The 23,565-nt window shown below is 44.7% G+C and overlaps 1 protein-coding gene across 3 annotated transcripts in view; it reads left to right on the top strand.

Moving 5' to 3' along the window:
* Window positions 1–23,565, top strand: part of BIN3 (bridging integrator 3) — a 43,831-nt gene that overhangs the window by 18,193 nt on the left and 2,073 nt on the right. For 2 of the 3 annotated variants that reach the window (XM_020975771.2, XM_078149644.1), the window contains 6 exons: window positions 5,997–6,037; window positions 6,407–6,468; window positions 12,540–12,676; window positions 13,431–13,471; window positions 19,821–19,962; window positions 20,198–20,332. In XM_020975771.2, the coding sequence (XP_020831430.1) occupies window positions 5,997–6,037; window positions 6,407–6,468; window positions 12,540–12,676; window positions 13,431–13,471; window positions 19,821–19,962; window positions 20,198–20,332 (558 nt within the window). The remainder of the gene's footprint in view (window positions 1–5,996; window positions 6,038–6,406; window positions 6,469–12,539; window positions 12,677–13,430; window positions 13,472–19,820; window positions 19,963–20,197; window positions 20,333–23,565) is intronic. The other variant, XM_078149645.1, reaches the window with a different exon arrangement.

Raw genomic sequence — 23,565 nt, 5'->3', positions numbered from 1 at the left:
TAGCCATTCTTTGTTACTGCCTGATAACTTTCCCTCTAGCTTCTATGCATTTTCCTAAGAGAAAAAGTTAACATGCCAACAACCTGTTTGGAAGATCAAAATAAAGTTTGTACTCTTGTAGAGAGTTCCTGTGTTAAGCTGAAGCCAGCAGTTTTAGGCCCTTACCACTTCTCTTATTCAGTGGCCACTGCAGCTGTGCATCGATTAATTGTCTACTAAGATGGTTTCCTATTGTCTTGACTTCACAGGGGGACCCTGCCTTTCCCCACCAGTTCCTGTCCCATCCTGTCCTCCTCCCCCTACCAGCTACATATACAAGTATGTCCTTTACTTTGGATAAGGCTCTAAGCCAATTTAACATCTAGGGAATATTCAGCTCCAGAGAAGCAAGCTTCAGACTTTACAGCCCTGCAGGAAATTTGTTCCCTGATTGTCCCATCCAGTTCAGTAGCCTCTGATTATAAAGATACTTCTAGCAGAAGTTAGATCCTGCCTCCGTTTTGAGGCCTCTGTCTCCCACTCCCAGAGAAAGAGGTCATATGCACTTTGCAAGATTTTTGGAAACCCTGTAAGAAAGAGGCCCTTCTGGCTTCCCCATCTGAGTAAGTCATTTGAATTTAGTTTGAAAGCCATGAAGAATCTTTCAGGTATGAATTGGACTAGCAGCTGAGGGCCCTTCCAACTCCGAAATTCTATGATTTTGGGAATCCAAGCCTCTCAAGTGTGATTGTATGCTAAAGCCCCTTTGTGCCCTCTTTGCGTAATAGGTTCTGCTCTCTTTGACTGAGGTAACTAAATCAAAAGCAAAACATCTCTACCAACCATCATGAAGTTCAGAGCAAACATTGAAACAACTCTATCAGTAGGAAATCCAAAGCCTAGTCACTTATAAAAGAAGGGCTTGGGGGGAGGAGGCCAGGGGTACAAACCACTCCTAGATCCTAAAAAGAGTTTTCCCACTTTGTCATTGAGAGTCAGGATGCTGGAAACCTCAAAACTTAAATGAGGCCATCCATCTGTACAGTCTGACTTTGAGCCAGAGCTCAAAGAATCTGGGTGTGCAGATGTTGGGCTCTGGCCGGCTACAGGAAGTGGGAAGGTGTGGCCTCAGGTTTCCAGGGCTTAATCCAGGGCAGATCAGAAAGAGAAGTGGTTTTGGGAAGGGTCTTATATTCCTATCATTGATATTAAAAAACAAAACAAAACTACTCCTGCCTTTACTGAAATGAATTTCGTTCCTTCTGGAACATGCTGCTCCCTGGAAAGGTACAGGGCTAAGATCCAGCTTGTTTGTAGAACTCTTGGCTGGAAAGACCCCCTGGGCCTGACAGACTACTTAGAGTGGCAGAATGACTCCCTGGGCAGCCAAGATTATGGGACAGGCAGGTGAGTAGAGCTTAGAAAACCCCTTGAGCCACACCAGCCTGGGTTGATCTCCCTCATTTAGTTCTCAGTTCTCTTTGGGCCTGCTTCATTTGGGACAGAATTTCTTTCCTCTTAATCTCCAACACTCTTAACTGCCACAAAGAGCCTTACTTTCACTGAAGCAGAAGGGAAACCTAGAGATAGTTGGTTTCTCCTTATAAACTCCCAAGAAATAAGCCCATACAAAGCAGTTAGAATCCCAGCCTAGTGAGATTATGATCAGAGTCTTTGATCCTTAATGAAGGAATCCAAACAGCCCTCAGTTTGGGTTAAGAAACATCACTGGATTTATTTCCTTGATGTCCATACTCCCTCCCCAGAACTCTTTAGGAGTCTTGGCATTTACCAACTCTTCCTCTTCACTGCCCTTCACCCCTGCTACCACCTTCACCCCAACTCTCCAGACAGGCCCAGGCTGTACAGTTGTCTCAGCATCTCTGGCAGCTGCCATCTGAACACTAGTGACGCACACTGTTTTTCTTGCCTGAGCGCTTTCTGGGAGGGGAGCAGATGTGGATAGCTAGGTTATTGGAAGTCACAGAGGTGCTGTCATGGGAATAAATGCTCATGTTATCTTCAGGGAGTTTCAGGAGATTTTTGGCTCAAGGCACCCGACTATCAGACACAAAGAGGGCATTGTGTCTTTGCCCTCATTGTTCTCCTGCACCCAGGTTATTCGTGAAAGTTCTGGGACTTTTGCTGGAATGGCATGTTCTCCATAGGAGCTGACAACTGAAACTGAAATTTAAGGAAAAAATCCTTATCAAATGCTGTCATTTTGTTTGGTCTTCTCACAATCCCCAGAAGCACACAAAGTGGCTAGAGCCATCCCCCTGAGGAAAGAATGGAGAGCCCTTGTACTTCAAGGGAAAATAGAAGGAATTTTAGTCCAAAGCTTCCTCCTCTATGACTCACTTATCCCCCTATCCCCTAGACTCACTTGAGTCTGTAAGTTAAAGGGATCCCCATCTCCATGGTTAAGGCAAGGAAAAAACCCTGTCAGGTTGGACCTGTGCTAATGAAAGATTCTTACATGCAAAGTAGATGGTGCCTTGTCTGCATTCCTTCTGAGTGTTTACCCAGTTCTGTAATGCAGCCCTGCAGTATCAAGCTCAGGAGAATATGCCACTTGAACCCTAGCTTCCTGGGAGGGGTGGGAGTGTGCAGCCCTTTCTGGCACTCTGGCCTTTTTATTGCAGCATGAGCCCCATCAGACCTTGTACCTTCTTTCTCATTAAGAATCCTGGCATCCTAGAGCAGGAATGACCTCTCAGCAGCCATCTTCTTCAACCTCCTACCCTTGCCAGAATCTTTCTAGTCTCTTTAACAAGAGGTCGCATGGGTACTAGCCCCAAACCTTGAGAATGTTGGGAGCAGCCAGCCACTGTTGGTCATTGGCCTCCAGCTCGACAGTCCACTTCATCAGCCTGGCCCAGCCCTTTCACATCCCCTATTGTCCATGCATGTCTAGCATTGTTGACTGAGATCCAGTTGCTCTTTGAGCAGAGAGAACAAGCATTTAAATGGATTCTGATCTTTCCTGGTTAAATCTTTCCCTCAGAATACGGAAATAAAAATACCTTTTTGTGCCCTGTCTGAGGGACTGAAATTCCCCAGGACCTCCTTGAGAGTTTTCCCTTGTGGAAGTTGGAGAGCCCTTTTAGTTGATGAGGTATGGAAGTGGCCCAGCACTTGACTACTAGAGACCCAGGGATAGCATGGTTTCTTCCAGCGTTTCATAGGCTTTAGAGCATCCTTTCTTGGCATTTGATGTGTAGGTATCAGTTCCCACCCCTGACCGCCCTTCTCAGCTTCCAGCCCCTGTGCAAGCCCAGGATCATGTGCATCCTAGGATGAACCAACCTAGTTAGAAGCTTAGAGTCCTACTCTGTACAAGTCCAAGCAATCTCAGTCCAGAGAAGCCAGGTGTTCTTTGACATCCCACACACCAGCACACTTGGTGGGATTGCAAAAGAGAAGAGTGGAAGCCAGAGGTCACAGCTCTAGGAGTTCAGCAAACTCTTTTGCCTCCCCTCCAAGAAACCACCTGCACACTGCTCTCACCCTCTCAGGGATTGGTTCTGGCAGAGTTAAAATGCTAAAATTCATCTGTAGACCTAACATATGACACACTACACACCTGCCACCTCCTGGTGACTTGACTCAAAGCATGGCACGAGATTCCAAACATAACCCTAGCCACCAGCGTCCTGGGTAATTTGGGGTATGCCACTCACCCTCAAAATTCTTGTTCTCCCTTTTTAAAAATAGCGTTAGTGTCGTGCAAAATCCCTTAACGGCATTTTGCTAAATGTCTAAGACTGCCCTAGGCAGTTCTGTGCTCATGGTCACAAAACTTGGTCAAGTTAGAGACCACTGAATGCATAAAGCATTGGGCCTGTGGTGTAGAAGACCTGAGCTCAGGGCTTCATGAATCCTGCCTCAGATACTTCACTTCTCTCTGCCTCAGTTTTTTCATCAGTAAAATGGAGGTAATAACAGTAGCTACCTCTCAGGGATTGTTGTGAGGATCAAATGAGATAATGTATATAAAGCTCTTTGCAAATCTTAAAGCACTTATATGAATGCTAGCTATTATATTAACTATTAGCTGATGGAGGTGGGCTTTGAACCCAAGTCTCTCTGAACTCTATCATAGTACCTTTCTAAGTAGGTAACTATGTATGTTTTGTGATTTCAGGAGCATAGGTAAGACCTCGCTACCCACCCCCACCCCCCAACATCTTTCCTACTGACTCACTGATGCCAAAAATTCCATCACAGGAGCATCATTACTTTAGCTTAAGACTTCCTACTGGAACAGTGATAACAACACATTATATTTCATAAAGCACTGTATAGTTTACACAGCACTTGTGTATCCATTATCTCATTTGATCCAGGTTTTTAAAAATGCATATTCCCCTGAGAGGGACAAAACTATTTAAGCTATTATTAGTTATTTATACCTTAATAAATTTTAGCTCATTTCCTTGAGAACAGATTTTCTTAGGGGGAGAAACAGGGAAGGGAAGAAAGTATAAGGACATTTATTGGGCACTTGATAGAGGAAAGTGAGGGACCTCACTGCAGAAGGAAAAGAATGCAGAACTGGAAGACTAGGATCACCAAAGACAAAACTTAGCCAACTTTACAGTTTTGGCAGGGTCTGGCACAGGTTCTAGTTGCCAGTCTGTAAAATGAGGAAACGTCTCTGTCCTCTAAGCTGATCAGCATAGAAGAGGTAAGGCAAGTTGACAGTTATCAAAGGAGAAGCATAAGGAAACAGGAGACCTGTATTCTAAGCCTGACTTTGCCACTGACTGGCTCTGTGACCTTAGATTAAGTCACTTTTCGCTCTCTCTGGGCCTGAGTTTCCTCATCTGTAAGTGAGGGATTTGACCAGAAAGCTCTGACATTCTATGGCTGAATAATTTATATTGAGCTTTACCTTGAATCTGCATCAATACATAACCCAGCCTGTGTAGTAAGATTGGTGTGGCTTTAGGATAATGCTTAATGAGACTGATCTTCATTTAAGGAAGTAGGTAAAAGACAGGTTCCTCTGCAAAGGGGTTTTAAAGGTCCCTGTCAGTTTGGCAGGTACATGCCCTCCTTCCTCTAATGACCCCTGACATTCTGGTGGTTTTCTTCTCAGTGACTATCAAATGCCAAGTCAAGGAAGGGTGAGAATTGAGATTTTTCTGCCTTGAGGCAGATGAGGGCAGTTTTGTTAAAAACCAAGCAAAATCTTGACTCCCATCACTGAGCACATCCTCCCAAAAAGGAATGCTAGGTGAGCAGGTTTGATAAGAGAGAAGTGTACATGAATCATCTTATTCAAGAGAGCCTGTATGAAAGTTCACCAAGTCATGTCTATGACATTTACTTTTCTGACCAGGAACATCCATTTATCTCCTCCACATGAAAGTGGTTAGAGTAAAAATATATGCTTCTAGCTGCTTTCTTTTAGGACTTCCTGTTACCTTTCAGACATTATTTGTTTCATCTAACATCCCAGATAAGCTGAGTATTGCCTGTAGAAAGCTCACAGTGAAGTCAGGCTATTGTTTTCATTTTCTTGATGAGGAAACTGATTCACAAGAAAACAGAGAAGGACTTTTAACTTCATCTGGCATGTAGGTAGCTGAACTACCAACATACAAATAGAACCAGTTCTCCTTGGTGTATGAAAAATGTGCTAAGTAAGCAAAAATTTGAAGTTATCTCCTCAGCCAGATAGTTTCAGTAACTTTCTTCTTTCACTACTCTGAGAGTAGAGGGGAATGAATTTGTGCCCATGCCCCTTTGGTGGGAGAATAAGGTCACAATCTGCTGATACTTGCCTAGAAGGCCCATATAGGAGAGGAGTTTTATCCCTGAATCAAGCAATTAATTAGTCAAGGAACACAAAGAGAACTTGTCATTGGAGAACTGTCAGTACTTGTATGAACTAAACAGTGTTGCTTCCTGGAGGCTTAGGTGGGGGATGATCTTATATTGTTTAAATAAGGGCTGATTTTTTTCCAACGTTGTCATTTCTTTGATGATTGAGTTGTCTTTCATTACAGGTGGAAAGAGACTTTGAAAGGGAATATGGAAAACTCCAGCAGTAAGTGATCAACTCCAGGAGAGGAGGTGGAAGGACTCCAAAGTGGGAGAGAGAGCGAGAGCTCTATTTTGTTTAATTTCTCTAGTTGTAACATTTGTCTGATGCTCTGTTAGTGACTTGGAGAACACCCCCATTAGTACACTGTCAGGGCAGTTCATTATACTGCCAGATCCCCATGTTCCTCAGTCTTCATTGATAAGGTTTGTCTAGGGAATCCTGTGGAATGAGTTATCTTTTAGGTTAGATTGAAAATCTCCATAGCAAATGCACCCCTGTTCTCTAGCAGCATCCTAGAGGAGAAGGTTGGACTTAGGAACCAAAAGAAGCTCAGAGGAGCCAGAAATCCAGTCCTCTTTGTCTCCCTTTCAGGCTGGAGGATCAGACCAAGAAGCTGCAGAAGGACCTGAAAAAGAGCACCGATGCCGATCTGGGTAGGTGGTCCCACCCCACATTGCTAGGGCCCAAGAATTGGAGGGAGCAAATGACAGAGAATAAATAGGTTTCTCTCCCACAGAACCCCAAGTTCATTTGTTGTGGGGACTAGCTTTGGGATGACTCCTCAAAAAATATTGACTGACAGTTGGCCCTAGGTTAACCATCTCTCATCAGAGCAGACTTACTATTCTTACCCAAACTCTCCTTCTTCCCTTACTTCTCAGGAGGCCCTCTTTGTACTTCTGGGTCCTGTCGGATTTGGTACTAAGTTTGATGAGCTTGAAGCAAGGAGGATAGGAATACCATCACAGTTAACTTGGACTTTAAGCTCAAAGTGTCTCTGGCATACTGGAATTTAGGCTGCTGTCTTCTGTCCTCCTTTCAGGCCCTTGCAGATATGAACTTTGACAAAAATTACAGTAGATCCCCCAGGAAGTAGGTGATTTGCTTTTCAGGAGCAAAGAGCTATCTCAGAAAATGGATTTGAGAAGGGCAGAGGAAGAAAGTCATGTGGACTAAAACATGTAGTTCTATGACAGACTGGTTTAAGAATGCTTTAGCACTACCCTGTATTAGTTCATTTACTAAAGATCCTGAAAGGTCTGAGAGGGTCTCTCGTGTGTGTGTGTGTGTGTGTGTGTGTGTGTGTGTGTGTGTGTGTGTGTGTAAAAATAAACAGGCAAGCCAAAAATCGATGTAAATCTCTTACCAAGAGTCACTCTTGAATGAAGGGGGGAAAAAAACCAAAAACTTGTAGATAATTAGTATTGTCATGCTAATTACACTAGCCTTCTTCTTGGAACAGAAGAACATGTCAGAATTGTGTAGCTCTTCATTGAGGCTCCTCTCCCAAGGAGTCCTTGCAGAAATGGCAGGAGAAACACCTAGAGAGACTGGTTTCCCATTCAGTAAAATGATGGGCTTGGACTAAATGATCTCTCAGATGCTTTCTCACTCTAACATTCTTTAGCCCTATCATTTTGTGACCAGAAGATTTCAGAGAAAGTGAAAGTTGATCAAGAGTAAGTCTACTTTTTGGTGGGCCATGATGATATTCTCATGGCTCCTTGGTGGCATTTTCTGAAATAGCACCCAGGCTGCCTAGTTGGAGGCCCTTATTAGCCATTAACTGATTGAGTGTTCCAGCTTAGACTGCCCTTATTGCACCTCCATCCACATCATGAAACACAAGAGAGGAAGTAATTCATATAAGCCCCTACAGGAAGCAGAGAGAATTAGAAATCCAGGCTTGCCTTACTCCTCAGGCCACACTTAGTAAATAATTAATTAGTATTGTGAGACCATTTTTCATGGAACAGAGAAGAGCATGCTGGGAGTCTGTAGGGAGTGGTCAGTGGCAGCTGCTCAGTTGGGCCCACTCCACCCATGTAAGATATGTCCTTTGGGGTTTTAGGCAGCTCTCCAGGCATTCCCATAAGGGTCCCTAGAATTTAGGGTGGAGGAGCCTACCTTCTACAGACTGCCAGCTCCAGACATTCCTGAAAAAAGCAGACCAGAACCAACACTGGGTTAGTGCAGTGTTCATCATTTTCCTTCTCCTTTTCAAGGGCAGTGTGGATTACCTTTGCCACTCTATAGATCCCACCCCGTCCTCCCCACAAAGGGAGTATTTGCATAATAATGTATTTCTGTTCTGAAGTATCAGATACTCTCAATATGACCTTGGTAGCGTTTGCCCTTTTGGTTTGAATCTGAGTGGAATACAGAGTGTATTTTAATAGTTTAAAACTGTATTAAGACTTTTGGAATACCCTTGTATATGTTTTCTGTCACAGGCTTTTTAGCATTCATTGTAAGAGCTAAGGAACAATTACTTATGCAAAGAGGATCCATATCCTATTAAGGGTAGTAATAATAATAATAACAATAATAACATTAATCAGTAATATCTAACATTTATATAGTGTTTTAAGATTTGCAAAGCACTTTATAATATATCTCGTTTGGTCATAATGAGCTGCAAAAAATAAGATGCTGTTTTCCCTAAAACAGTGGCCTGAATATAAATAATATAAACAGAAGTCCTGATATAAACTGGCCCCATCTATAGCTAAACCCCTTGGTTTAAGCCAGGGAAATTCACACCACATTAATCCATATTATTTGAGTTGGCCCACACTTGACTCATAACTCATTCTTAACCTCTATTTTTGGTTCCAACCGGGGAAAAAATGGCACTTAAAGAAAATCCTGGATTTTTAAAATAATTCAACTTAGTTGTAACTAACTTTTTCTTTTTCTCATTTCCCTTTTTCTTCACCTTTTCAACACTGAGGGTTAGGAAGTAGAGGGGAGGTAGGGGTTTGGGGACAAAGGGAAGGTCTGGAGAATTATCCCTTATAGAGGAATCCCAGTACAGTAGAAGGAACATAGTACCGTTTCTAAGCCTGACTCTCCTGCTCATTTCCCTTGTGACTTGGGCAAATAATGTCACTTCTCTGAGTCTCAATTTTCTTATCTATAAATGGAGATGACAATACTTTCCGTCTTCCTCAAACTATTGTGAAAAATCACTTTGTGAGCATTAAAGTGCTAAATAAACATGGACCCTTGTTATGTTTGAGAAATTGCTTTGCAAATAGTTTGTGAAACACCATACAAATGCCAGGCTATATTATAATCATGTAGGGATTGGATGGAATCTGATGAAGTGATGGCTAGCTAAGGTTACTTCTTTCACTGGATCTGTGATTCAGTGCTTCTGTTCCTTCTGGGATGTTAACTGAACTTTTATAGCTGGAATTAAGACTCTTTATTCCTCAAATAAAGAACCTTAAAAATGAAGGAAGTGGTCCACCTCTTTAAGTAGTGGTATTCAAGCTTTTGCTTACAATTGCTAATAAATCATTCCCTTTGACTATATAAACTGTAGGCTTCAACAGTGTTGTTGGTGTCCTTGCGTTAGCCACACTGATAGCAGGGTCATAGAGATAACTCCAGAATCCCAGAAGTGAATTACTAGCCCCAGAGAACTTGAAGACAATAAAGGTAAAGAAGCCTGTTATTTGCTCTTAGCTGTCTCCAGTCTTAAAGTGATGTTCCTTCACTGACTCCAAAGGCCAGGCTTTGATGGATCCTACCTATCCCTTTCTTGATGCCCCCTGGGTTCCCTTCAGCTCAGCTGAGAAAAACCTGAAAATTTGATCCCCCATCTCACAGAAAGGTTACTGTGTGTAATTATCAGTCAAGACTGGATCTTTGCCCGACTTTAGACTGGAGAAACTGCACAATAGCAAACAAGACCCCAGGTGATCTAACCCTGGGCTCTGTGAAGAATGGACCTTCACTTTCCTCTTCTGTGCAGTGAAAAGGCTACCCCTACCTTTGTGCCCTAGATGTCTCTCCAGTGTGTGTTAACGCCTAATCTTAAAGGGTTCATGATCTTTCTTAACATGGTACATCCTGCATGACACCTTTTTCTTTACAGCCTCTCTTATCTCACTTTCCCTGGCCAGGAACTGGAGTGAGGAATTTTTTCATCAAAAAAGCCAGGTTCAGTAAACACAAGGAATTCTTTTAAGTGTTGTCATCCACTGTATATAAAAGTAACCCACTCTCAGAAAGGAATTATTTCTAAATAATTTTTCAAATAATAGCAATATATTTGCCCTGATCAGCCATAAACTATCACCTAGTCCATGCCCTTTCTCTTAACACCATATCTTTGAAAGTTAAAAGATGTAGTCTGTGGCTGTGGAGCATAGCTAATTAACTCTTATGGAAATGGAATCTGTGACCTGGCTTGGTTAGCACCCTGTTCTGAGCAGCCTAGCAAGTTGGCTTTAGATCCCACCAAGGAAAACTTCATAAGATGGTGACATTATAAGCAGATGCCTGGCTCAGCTTTTCCCAGTGGCTAATTGCCTAAGCAAAAGTAATGACTCCAAAGACTTTGCCACACAATAGCCTATAATTTTGGCAAAGAAGAAATTTATCTCCCCCCTAAAAATGTGGAAAAAGAGGAATCAGGGGATGGGGGTGGAAAATTGGAAGAAAAAATTTTGTGAGGACTTTTTTGTTCTTAATGAAACAGTTCCCCTCCCTCAGGTCTTTTCTCCTGTCTATTTTACTAGCAAACTAGATTATAATCAATCAATAAACATTTATTAAGTGCTTAACTGTGTGCCATGAACTGTGCTAAGCACTGTTTCTAAACTAACAAAATGACTTTAAAGATCATAAAAGGTACTAAAAATGCATATTATGTGTTATTCCCCCAAATAAATTATGTTTTATGCACACACGTATTTCCCTTTTGTTTGAGATGTTTCTCCATGTCTTCAGCATTTCTAGGAATTTTACATCCCTGTCTCCTACCATACTTTGTATTGTTTTGTGTAAAAATAGCTCCTTTCTGTAGGTATCCCTAGTTCCAGAGAGAAGGGAAACACAAAGTGGTAGTAGGGTTAGATTTAGAGTGATCAACTCATGGATTCCATTTTTGACTTGAGTACAGGCTCATGTGACTTGGATTTTTTCCACCATCTATGAGTTGGAGAGATGAACTCACTGCTTCTTAGAGAGGGCATATCTTAAAAGTACTTTGAATGATTTACTAAGAAGATATACTACAGAATTACTCTTGTTTTTTTCTGAGAAATACTTAGACCCTACGCCAGGGACTGTGTAACAAACACTAGCTGGAAGTTTTATGCCCATTCTCTGTTGCATAACATGACTCTAGCCCATCCTGTTTGTCACTTACAGAATTTGTTTTTAAAATCTTTATAATAGATTTTAAAACCAGTAAAGGATGAGGACCTGTAAGTGTTCTTTCCCCAGCACCGTTTCTGGCTTTTTTTAATAAAGAATACGGACATTCTGTCCTTTCGTAGAATCTTATCACAGATTCATTGAACTGAAAAAACTTAGACCTTTGCCTCTAGACCCAATCATAACTATATCATACCAAGTGGATAACCATCCCATTCCTTAAAATCCCCAAAGGAAATTCTTTAAATTTAGTCACTGAAGACAGTATTATATGATAAAACTTAATATGGTATGTGGCAATATATTTTCCAAGTTCATTCACATCACTTATTTCACTTGATATTGTGATCCTGAGGTGGATAATGTGCTGTTATTTTGCAGGTAGTTTCCCAAGGTCAGGACTGGGACCAAAGGCTAGATCTCTTTAATTCCTAGTTCCACTCACTTTTAAATGGCAGCCTGAAATGGTCACCATTTTAACAACTATTCACTTCTATGAGGAATAATGTATTTTGTTCTAAGCACCACATTTTAGGAAGAAGTGGATGGCTTGGATCCTTAAAGCCATGTCATAGGAGTAGCAATTGAAAGAACTGGGGACGCTTAGTTTGGAGAAGAAAATGAAAGAGATAGTAAGAGCTGTATTTTAGCATAAACAAATGCAAGATGAATTATTTGGACTTATCTTTTGTTGCTTCATATGGACCAGTGGTATAATTTAAGTAGAAGGGGTTGCTGTATAAAGCAAAGATAGAGTACTAGTAACCATTTATCAGACGTGCTGTCTATTATCATTTAAGAATCTTTTGACTGAGAATCCATGATCCTTATAAAGGAGAACATAAGGGAAATGTGTCTCAATGGAATTTTGGCCCATGCTGGGAGGAGCCAAATGACCTGTGCTGTGCCAGCTTTCCTCCAAGACCATCACAGAATGTGGGGATGATGAAAGATATTGGTTTGAGTCTTATCCGTGTCACTTATTAGCTGTGTCATGTGGGGCAAGTCAGTTAATCTCTCCCAGACTGTTTCTTCATTTCTAAAATGAAAATAGTAGTACCTGCGCCACCTATTTCTTGGGGTTGTTGTCAGGATCCAAAGACCTAAGTTACTTTGTTATATGAAAAGCACTAGGTAGCCATTAGTATCTAATTCTCAAGCTCTGGCCTGCTATTCTCCCCCTCCTTGCCCTTCTCATGGTGGCAAGTTAGCAGCAAAATTTGAAGTGTTAATGTGAAAGTGGTTTTTGTTATCTAGATTGTAGAAGGATAGAGACTTAAATAACCTTGTTCTCTGGCCTTCCATTCAACTTCTGAGTTTTCTCTTCCCACAGCCATGTCCAAATCAGCTGTGAAGATCTCTTCTGATCTCCTCTCCAACCCACTTTGTGAGCAAGACCAGGAATTTTTAAACATGGTGACTGCGCTAGATACAGCCATGAAACGGATGGATGCCTTTAACCAGGAAAAGGTGATGAAGTCTTCTGCAGCCAAGGGTGTTCCTTTTTCCCTCTTCTCATGTCTTCTTTCAAACCACTGGGCAGTTCTTTTAGAATCCACAGCAGTCCCCAGTTTTCATTTCCAGTTCATCCTCTCCTCTCAAGATACTTCTGTATTGTGTGATTGCCCAAGCTAAAGTGTCTCCTCGTAGTTGTCTGGCTTAGCCCTACCGGGATTCCTCCTGCAGCTCTCTCAGCCTCTGAGGCCAGTGAGCTGATAACTATTTGAGGTGCCAGATCAGTGTTGAGGCTGACATTAATAGTTGTAACACCATGTAAACCGTGACTGGTGGCATTCGCAGTGCCACTTTTGACTCTTCTCCAGTGATAGGTGGGAAGTCTTTGCCTGAGCTCAGTGGATCTCTATGGCTATCCACATAGACTTGCTGTAGTCTCATATATGACTAGCACTTTCTTTTCATTCAGTTCAACAGTATTTGTTAAGCACTTATTATATAAAAGGCACTGTGTCAGATCCTGGGGACACAGACGCAAAACTACATTCCCTGCCCTTAAAGATGTCCATGTCATCTGTCCTGGGGAGTGGCAGGCCGTCGAGGACGGATTGGTGTGTGATCATGGGAGAGGGTAAAGAACCTCGTCTCCCTCTTGAGACCTTCTATTACAAACCAGCTTCGTAGTTTGGTCAGAGGAAGTGGAACGTGAATGCCTGAACAACTACATTGCCGCCCGGAATTTGACCCCACTGTGTTTTATCTTTGACAGGTGAACCAGATCCAAAAGACCGTGATGGAGCCCCTGAAAAAGTGCGTAGCAGCCATCCCTGAGGGTTGACGTTTGTAAAGTGCTTTGCCGAAGGCGTTCACTTTACAAAGGGGAAAACCCAAGTGGGGTTGGCAGTGGGCAAGGGATGAGCCGAGCAGGCTGGCAGCAGCTTGAGGACCAAGCTGGACTGCTAAGGGACAATCCAGAAAGGCCACAGGACCTGTGATTCCCCCAAAGTTGTGGTCCCTGTCATGCAGCTTCTTGTCCTTGTAGAACCCTGAGGCAGCCAAACCTCTACCTGCCATTCCAAGCATGGTCATTTGGCTCTTTTCCTTTTGCTGTCTGCCCAAGACCCAGTAGGGCCTGAACTTGCCAAATTAAGCTAGCAGAGATCTTGGCTGGCCCACAGTGGAGGTGCGGGAGCCCTTTCATCTCTGGTCAGGAGTGGAAGAACAGCTGTCTGGAGTATTCAACTTCTGAAATAAGGGAGCGGCTGGGCAGGGGGGATGGGGTGGGGGGAGCACCAGCAGGATTGTTTGACCAAAAAGGCCTCATAATTCATGACCCATCAGGCTCATAAATTCTGCAGTGGGATCCATCTGCTCTGTTGGGAGTGTCTCCAGCTGATGATCAGAGAGACAGACTTGCTCCCTAGGTCCCCTAAGTTGAGGGGAAAAAGTAGGTGTGGGGGTGGCAGGAGACAGGAAAGCTCCCTTGAAGCTCCCACCTCACTTCATCTTCTTCTCTGGCCTCTCCCAAACTGGCTTTGACCTAGAAAGGATTCAGGCTCCAGTTCAACAGCTGCGCATTATTACTTCTTCTATGGTGGTCTCTTGCAGTTGACTCATCTGGGACCTGGATAAGCAGGATCTGCTAAATTATCATGAGGGCTAGATCAGGGTCCCCAAACTTAGACAAGTGAGAACAGTTTTTGATCCTCAGTCTAGCCCTTTGTATTTAGGGAGTCATAAACTATCCACCCCTGCCCAGGTCCAGGGGGGTGGAGTTAGGAGGTAGTTCTCCTAACCTCTGGAAGGGGTTCTTTCTCACCTTTCCTAATCACCAGCTTTTCCAGGAAATGATTGAAAGACTTAAGTGTAACTCAAGGCAGTGGCCTATAACTCAGAGCAGTTTCTCTCCTACTATCAAAGTTAATCACTGTCCCTCCCCCAGTCACCCCTCAACCCAAAATACCAGGATAAGAAGAGAAATGAGGTATATTGTTTGGATCTATTGTGGAGAGAGGCTCATGAGATGACAAGAGACAAGCAGCTGTACTGGTCAGGAAGCCAGGATCTAAATAAATCAGGCAGCTCTGTGGTTTGGCACCCCAGCCTCCTGAGATAAGACTTCACAGAAAGCCAGGAAGGCAAGTGGGCAGCAGAGCAGTCCCTGTCCTTGTGTAGTCTTCTGGACGTCAGAAGCCATAGCCTGGAGATCATGCTCCATTAAGGACAACGTAGTTCGTGTTAACCTGCACAAGGTATCTGAGCTGGCATGTGGCAGGTTAAAAAGGACAGAAGGACAGGGCTTAGGCACTCGGGGCCTGACAAATCTAGGCAAGAAAAGCCAGTCCTGGGAGCTTCTGACTCAATTTCACACGCACCAAGCAGCCTTGAAATCCAATCCCTGACCCTGGCTTTTGTAGCTGGTGCCCAGCTGAGAGAAATCCCGGCTGCTTCCCACCACCATGGCAGCCCACCACCTGCCAGGAAGGTGGGCGAGTGGCAGGGAGTGGAAGCTGAGATCTCCCTGGGCAGATCCGTTGACCTCCCCATGAGCCTGTAGACTAGCTCCTCACCCCACCCCAGGCGACATGCAATCTCCTTGACCACATCAAACTAGTGCTGCCTGCACCCCCTCTCCACCCTCCCCTCCTGCTTCCGTCTTGGTAGTGGGGAGCCTCCTGGGGACCCCAGGACCGGAAGCAGGAAACAGCAGCTTTCCTGTCCTCCCCTAATGAAGAACATGGCCACATGGCTGCCCCCTCACAGCCTCCTTCCCGCCTCCAGGGGGCTCGGCCTCTAATCCCCCATTCTCTGAGCTGGGTGTTCTGCTCCTCCGGGCTCTAGTTGGATTGGGATGCTTTTAATTTCCCTTTCCTGGTGGGTGGAAGATCCCGGTTGTGTGGGCACAGATTGAGGAATGGCAGGCATTCCCCACCAGGGCCGGCTGCTCCCAACCCACCTCCCAGCCGGCCTCTCTCTCCCTCCTTTCCCCCTTACCCAGGAGAGGGAGTTTGTTAGGCAGCCCTGGGACAGGCAAGAGATGGGCAAAATAAAGAATCAGATCCTTAACTGCTATGGTTCAGTGTTATCCAGGAGTCACACTCTAGTAGAGAAAATAAAATATATTAAAGATGAAAAACTAACCCAACATAAAGACCCATGTGAGGCAGCATGGGATAGTAGAAAGAGCACCGGGAGTCAGTCAGAAGACCTGGCTTCTAGTCACAGGGACTTTAAAGCTGTCTTTCCTGGGAGAGAAGCCAGTATGAATGTCCTGCCTTGGACCATCGCTGAGATGGTGCTCAGGTGTTTGCAGCTAGCCTGGTCCCATCTTAGGAGCCTCAGTTTGGGGTTTGGGGGTTATCTAATCCAATTCTCTTATTTTACAGGTGAGGAAATTTAGACAGAGAGGTTAAATGATGTGCCCCCCCACCCCACCCCCCACCAGGGTATTAAGTAACAGAGTCAAAATTCAAACCCAGATTCTCTGACTCCATATCCAGTGTGCTTTCCATTGTACCACACTACCCCCCAAACCGGTGTTCTTCCAAACTGCAGTAGGCCATTTCTGAGGTTTCCTGCTTTCAAACCAACTCCTTTTGCAACACCGTGGTTATTTATATTGCCCACAACTTGGGAGTTGGTGAAGGCTGTTCCATCTCCTATAAATAGAGAGTAGAGAGGTGGGGGCTGAGTGGGCCAGTACTGAGAGCCAGGAATTCTTGATTCCTGGTCCCACCACTGACTTATCAGAAGCTTTGGTTTAAGCTGTGCCCTCTCCCCAAGCTCTGCCTCAGTTTCTCCACTCCAAGGAAGACATGAAATCAGTCTCCAAGGGGAACACCAAAGTTGAGTGAATCCATATGAATGGAAATTTATTAGTGATTAACCTACATTAAGCCATGGAAAATGTCAGAGAAAGGAAGAACTGGGAAGAGTCCCAGAAGTATTGGTCATTCCTTTCTGCCTAACAGTGAGCTAAATATCCCATCATAAAGGTTCTCGTGAAAGAATTGCCGAGGTCTACTATTGCTTGGCCACACTGGGAGCAAAGTCTACATTCCCTACTCATTTTATCCTAGATTCCCAGGGTAATGTCCTGGCTGCCATCTTGGCTTTGTACCCACCTGCCCCACCTCTGGCATCCTGGTTTGGCATAGGGACATCAGCATCAGGGGGCAAAACAAGAATCCATGAAAAAGAAATGGCTGCCAGAATAGTGAATTGACTTCTGTGGAGGAGGCTGGACTAATTTCCAAGATGAGAACTTAATGGGTTTGTTAGGGTACTTAGGCTCTCTCTGCCTAAAAATGGCTGTTATGCCCCTAGACCACTGGATACTTGCCAAGTCACTCCCTGGGGTTGTGTGACCATGGCTTTGGAAAGTGCAAGCTATAAGATAAATTGTAGAGGGGAGGGGGGGATGTACTGGTGGGCCAGGGAGCTGGTGCTCCCTAAGGAAGGACCATTAACTATTTCCTTACTGGATTGGTCTTTTCTTTCTGGATAAGAACAACTCACATTTCTACAGGGATTAAAGGTTTATAAATCTGGGAGGCAGCTAGTGCAGTTTTATAAAAACAAAGGTCCGAAAGGTCAGGTGACTGACTTGAATCACAGGGCTAGGCCTGCCTTACCCAGGATCACAGGGCTAAGTCTTGATAGCTAGGATTTAACCTAGGTTTTCCCTGGACTCCAGGTCCAGCAAGTGCCCTTTCCACTCCACCGCAACACCTCTCCTGATAACTGAGACTTTACCGAGTGCCTTCTGCCTTCAGAGTGTTTTCATGTTGCATTATCTCTTCAAAGGGATGCCTTCTTTTTCCTAAAGTAGTAGGATGGAAAGTAGGCTATCAAGGAGAGCACAGGAGAAACCACTGGAGAGTTCACTCACCTGTGTCAAATTCTTATTGTTTTCCTTTCCTGTGACAAGTCAGAGGTCAGAGGCCCTGGAACTGATGAAAGCCCCAGAACTAAGACCTTTCCAGTGGGGCTGGAATGGCTTACTCCCCAGTGGGAGCACCTTGGCGAATTCACAGCTCTGCCTACACCGCCTTCTGTGAACCATGTGATTTATCAGTTGTCTGTCATAGTCCTCTCAGAGAGAGGGAGAGAAGGGGTGGGACAGAAATCTCTCTCAGACTGCCTCATAGTAACAACCCAAAGTGCCAGTTCAGAAGTTTTGAAATGAGTCCCTTGCAATCAGCCCCCCTCTAGATTGTACCCCATGGTTTTTAGAGTCACCATGTTACACTAGACTCCAGTGGTACTGACTGACAGCACTACACCTTTGGCATTCCCAGTTTAGTGAGGAAAGCTCGTTCAGGGCAGCAGCTATTGATTTAAAGACAGTGAAACTTCAAATGCCATGCTTTTGGGACAAGCCCCAGCTGTGGTTTACTTACTTCCATACTTAAAGAATCTGTCATTTTGTTGGTGTGGGTACTCTCTCCAGCAACACTGCTTATGATCCCTCTGTAACTTAGGGGATGGTCTTCAAGAGTTGTGGCCACCCACAAAGTGAAAAGCCTCTCTCTACTTAGCTGGGCTGCCCTTTGGCTACCCGATATGCAGTTTCTTACTGTGCCTGTTCAGAAACTTCTCCAGCTGGACAGGTCCTGCCAGACCTTGTCCTCCTCTGCTGGCATAGTCAGGGTCTGTCTGCTGTCTGTCTAACACACACACACACCCCATGGTGAAGCATCTGAGAAAGACTTCAGTGGAGGAACATGGTTTATTCAAAAGATTTTCTTTGCTTACAGAAAAGCCCCATGTGAGCAAGTTGATGATTTCCATCTCTGGTCAGCTTCATATTTTCTTCTTCCTTTGCCCAGGTTTCAGGCATCATTGAATAATTCTTTAACTCTAGTACAATGTTTTGTTAATTTTTTGTTTGAATGGTGATCATGTTCCAAGTTTGGGGAAAACTTCAGCAGCATGATTATTGCAAGCATTATCATATGTTTGGTTGGATCCATATAGATGATAGTATTTGGTATCCAGAACTCGTGTGGGGTCTTAGTGAAAGAGTGAAGACCTCAAGAACTGCCTTTCTGGATTTCCCAAGGAAAAAAATTCATTTCTGCCTCTATCTCTACAGTCTTTCAACATAAATATCTGAGGGGCATTTAAAATGCTCCAGGGGTCTTCTGAACAACAGCTGTGTGCTACCAACTTTAAGGTTTTCAGCTCAGAACAATTGGTAAATAAGTGGTTCCTTTATTTTGAAATGGCAGAATTATTGATAGCTTATCAAATGGTCCCAAAGCCCTCACAGTTGATGTCTAAGAGGCAGGAAGTCCTAGAGATCAATGGGTGACTTCTCTAGAAAGTCAGATCCATTAGGTTTATATTCTAGAGTCTGGTTGGTCATGGATCCCATTTTCCCTAAGTTTGAGTAGTGGAAAAGGCCCAGAGATAAGTAAATGTGCCCCCAGTCACAAAGGAGAGTAGAATGGAAATTCAGACCCAGGCCTTCTGCTCAGAACTCCAGAACTCTTTGCCACTGTGCCACTGCTGTTATGACCAAGTGGTCTGACCTCAAGCCAATCACTTTTCCTGTCTGGGCTAAAGTTTCCACTTCTGTGAAATGAGGGAATTTGTCCTAGATCACCTCCAAGGGCCCTTACAGTTCTGTGATCCTCATCTCATGTGTAATTCTGCAGCCTAGTGGATATGTTATAAAGCCTGCCCTACCCAGCTCATAAGTCATTGTTAGACTCAAATGAGATAATGAGTGTAAAAGTACTTTGAACACACTGACCAGCCTAGCAAGTACAAAGTATCATACTTGTTCATCCTCTTGTAAGGTGCTGCTTTAAGACCAGTGGAGTGCTGATGCCTTTAGCCCTTCCTTTTTCATTGAGGTTTCATGCCAGGACACTGAAGTCTAGTGGAAAAGCACATGGAATTTGGAGTTAGTCTGCATGCAGCTACTTACTGCTTGGGTGACCCTGGGCAGAATGCACAACTTCTCTGACCCTCAGATTCCTCATCTGTACAGTGAGGGGATTGGTTACACTAGGTGATCTCTAAGGCCTTTTCTAGAGTTTGTATAACCTGTGCTGTTTCTCTTCTCCCCTCCTGGTAGTATCCAGGCAGGAGAAATGTTACTCTTTTCCCCAGGCAACTTCTACTCATCTTCCTACCCTGTTTCTGGCAGGTTTGGTAGTGTCTTCCCCAGCCTCAACATGGCAGTGAAGAGGCGGGAACAGGCCCTGCAGGACTACAAACGGCTGCAGTCCAAGGTGGAAAAGTATGAAGAAAAGGAAAAGACAGGGCCAGTCCTGGCCAAACTTCACCAGGTACTAGAACTGCCCAAACAAACAAACAAAACAAAATCCAGGGCCAGTGGTTTGGGAGGTGAGAAAAGGGGCTAGCCAAAACACAGTTGGTGGAGGAGCTCCCCAGGTGGGTTCTCCACCCTCACCTGGAAATTAGGCTCTCTGAGGAGAAAGGGTGGTATAGATGCAGGTCTGCTTCCCCCACTTCCGCCCCCACTGCTTGGGCTGGGACCCTGACTGAGCCCACAATGGACAGGTACGAGAAGAGCTTCGGCCTGTGAAGGACGACTTTGAAGCCAAGAACAGACAGCTCCTAGAGGAGATGCCTCGTTTCTACAGCAGCCGACTTGACTACTTCCAGCCAAGTTTTGAGTCACTGATCCGGGCCCAGGTAAGACTGAGCTTTCTGAGCTCATGGTTGAATTCTAGCAGTCCCCTGGACTCCCCACTGGAAGAATAAGCAACTGAATGAGAGCAAGGACATCTATGTGACTCCAAGCTAGGGAATTCAGCTCTCAGCATCCTAGAACCATCTAAGAGGAGCCCAGATTGGCATGGTTTGGGATGATTTCTATTTGGATTTCAGTTTTGCTTCATGGCTGAAGAATAGAGGCCAGAACTAGAGAGAAGTACCCCTTTCTCCAAACCTGATAGAGCCAGTAGCATTCCCAGACATATACTTGTTTTGTGTGACCCTAAAGAAGCTGCCTGGGAACTAGGACCTGGAGGCCTAGAGATAATGGGATAACGAGGATGGTAACATTTATGTCACACTTTAAGGTTTCTTCACAACTGTGAGGTAGATAGTATGTTTTCTTTCTGTCCATTCTGTGATTTCATCAGCATGGGGCAGCTCCCTCCACAGATCTAGACAAGCAGCTCAGTTGGTCACTTCTGATTGTTAAGTGATTTGCCTGTGGTTCATCTACTACCCTGTACTGCCATGATCAGGGTTGTCCGCATTTTACAGAGAAGAAACAGTGACTCAGAAAGTCCAAGTGACTTGTGTGTGACTGCACAGGTAGGAAGTGTTGGTGCTTGAATTGGAGCCTCAGTCTTTCCATGGCTGCTTTGCCTGCAGCATGCACTGGGCTCTGGGAGTTCAAAGGGACGCCCTATCTTTAAGTACCTTCTGTTCTACCAGGGAGATATAAGTAAATACAAAGTCATTTTAGGGGAAAGAGACAGCACTGACGGATGGGGATGGGGGCAATCAGGAAAGACCCTTGTTTAGGGGCCAGTGCCTGATCCAAGCCTTGAGGGAAGCTAGAGATTCTAAAAGGCAGAAAGGAAGAAGAAATGCATCCCAAACATGGGGAATGGAGGCAAGAGATGGCAAGTTAAGTTTAGGGTATAGCTAGTAGTTTAAGGAGAACTAGTAAGCCAATTTGGCCTGAACAATGTGAAAGGGACTAATATGAAATTAGCCTGGTGTGGTAAGCAGGAGACAGATTGTAAAGGTCTTTAAATGCCAGCCTGGGGAATTTGCATTTCATCTTAGAGGCAATAAGTATTAGTCCATATTTTTGAGGAGGGGACTAACATGATCAGACATGGTTTTAGGAACATAAATTTGGCAGTTGTCTGCTAGATGGATTGAAGAGAGGAACAACTGGAAGCAGAGAGACCAATTTAGGAGGCTCTTGTAGTAGTCGAGATGAGCGGTGGTAAAGCCTTAACTAGGGTGGTGGTCCTAATGAGCAGAGATGGGATGTTGGATTGGATAAGAGAGAAAAGAATGACTCTTAGGGCTCAAACCTGATAGACTAGAAGTCTGTGGGCACCCTCAGCATAAATAAGGAAATTTGGAGGAAGAATAGATTTGAAGGGAAAGATAAGCAGTTCTCTTTGAGATATATTGAATTTGAGGCGACAGTTGACTGTCCAGGTGGAGATGTCCAGTGGGCAGCTGGCAATGGAACTGGAGTTCCAAGAAATGAAAGAGTAATATACAGACTTGGAAATCATCTGCACAGAGAGAATTGAACATATGTGAACTGATGGGACCACCAAAAGAAATCAGTGTGATAGCAGCATCTTCAGAGGACCCAGTCAGAACTCTTTTTAGGGAAGAAGAGAGATAGACTCTAAGGTGGTCTCAGCTCTTGCCAAAATGAGGACTGAACAAAAGAGTTCCCTGTGCTCTCAACCACCCCCCCACCCCCCACCACCCCCAGCTTAATGGGATGACTACATTGTTGCTACTACCTTCTGGCCTTCAAGCCCCTCAGCCACAGTCCCTTCTCCCACCTGATGAGGGAATGGAAAAAGTAGCATTAAGTTGAAGTGAATTCATCAGTACTAGGCATCTGGAGGGACTTGGCCTCTTCCCAACTGTATATTAACTCTTTTGATCCTCTCAGGCCCTTCAACTTGCCGTAGCAAGTCTGGAGGCAGTTCTTCTTCTCATTGTATAGAAGGGAAAGTCAGTCTCTGGAAAGAATAGTGAGTAGCCCAGCTTTCGTCAACCAGACCTCAGGCCATTCAGAGGCTGTGGAAAATTTGATTTGGGGATGGGAACCAGACAGGCTAGGTTTGGGGGTTAACCGTCTTCCTATTCATGAGGTTAACCATCTTTCTATTTAGGGGGTTGCTCTTTTGTGGCCTGGGCATCTTTTGCCCTCTAGTGGACAACATGGTACATTACAGGTTCCATAACAGGTGGGAACCTGATTCACTTTTCAACCTGCTGGCTGGCTTAGGCATATACTAAAGCTAAGGATGGCCTGGTAACCAAGAGTCTAGAGATAGGAGAGGTAGGAGGCTCCTTTCAGGAACCCTGAGGTAGGTGGTAAGTATGTGGAGAGAACCCTAGTATTTGCAGTCCTTGGCCCTGCTGCTGCTTCCAGGTACAACTGTGGAAGGAATGACTAGAGACCATCAGTGCCCTAGGAGAATCCTGCCACTAAACATACCTACTGACCCTGACATCCTAGGTATACACTTGGATATAGAACTTGTGGCAGCAGATCTCCCAGTGGGTCTCAGGGTAGTGGGGAGGAGTAAAGTCCACAGGGGTGATAGCTGCTGCTGCCATAGTCTCCTGATGGCTTGGCACCATGAGCCCAGCCTCACAGCCAGCTCTGTCTGTCGGAGTCTATGCAGGGATGGATCAGGAGGAGTTGGAGGGTAGAACTAAAGCACAGCTAGATTGTAAGCTTCTGCTACCTGGGAATCATACTTTGTTCCCTCCATAGTTATCCCTCCCATCCCATCCCATTTCAAGTTGATTTCTCATTAGATTAGTGTTGTAAGGAAAGGAATCCTTAGGGCTCCCAGACCTGGGAGTCTAGCTTCTTGAGAACCTTTGATTGGAGTGGGGGGGTGGGGGTGGGTAAGGTGGGGGGTGTTGGGTGTTTAGCACCTCCTTCACACTGGCTTCTAGCCCTCCCCCTGCCTGAATTCTGATACCATTAGTCATAGTAAAAGTGAGCATTCCTGGTGACTCACCCAGTGCAGTGCGGCTTGGGGGGGGGTGGGAACCATCCTCCACCCCCGTCCACCCACTAGCCTGCTTAGGCTGCCCACAAGGTCCCCTATTTTCCTGCAAGGCTGCGGCAAGGTTGCTAGAGATGTGATGAGCTGATAGTGGGAGTTGGAAACTTCCAGATTTGACTCCTATTT

This window comes from Phascolarctos cinereus, unplaced genomic scaffold (assembly GCF_003287225.1).
Source record: "Phascolarctos cinereus isolate Bilbo 61053 unplaced genomic scaffold, phaCin_HiC Scaffold_2;HRSCAF=192, whole genome shotgun sequence".
NCBI classification, from domain to species: domain Eukaryota; kingdom Metazoa; phylum Chordata; class Mammalia; order Diprotodontia; family Phascolarctidae; genus Phascolarctos; species Phascolarctos cinereus.
This window is presented reverse-complemented; position numbering and strand designations above follow the sequence as displayed.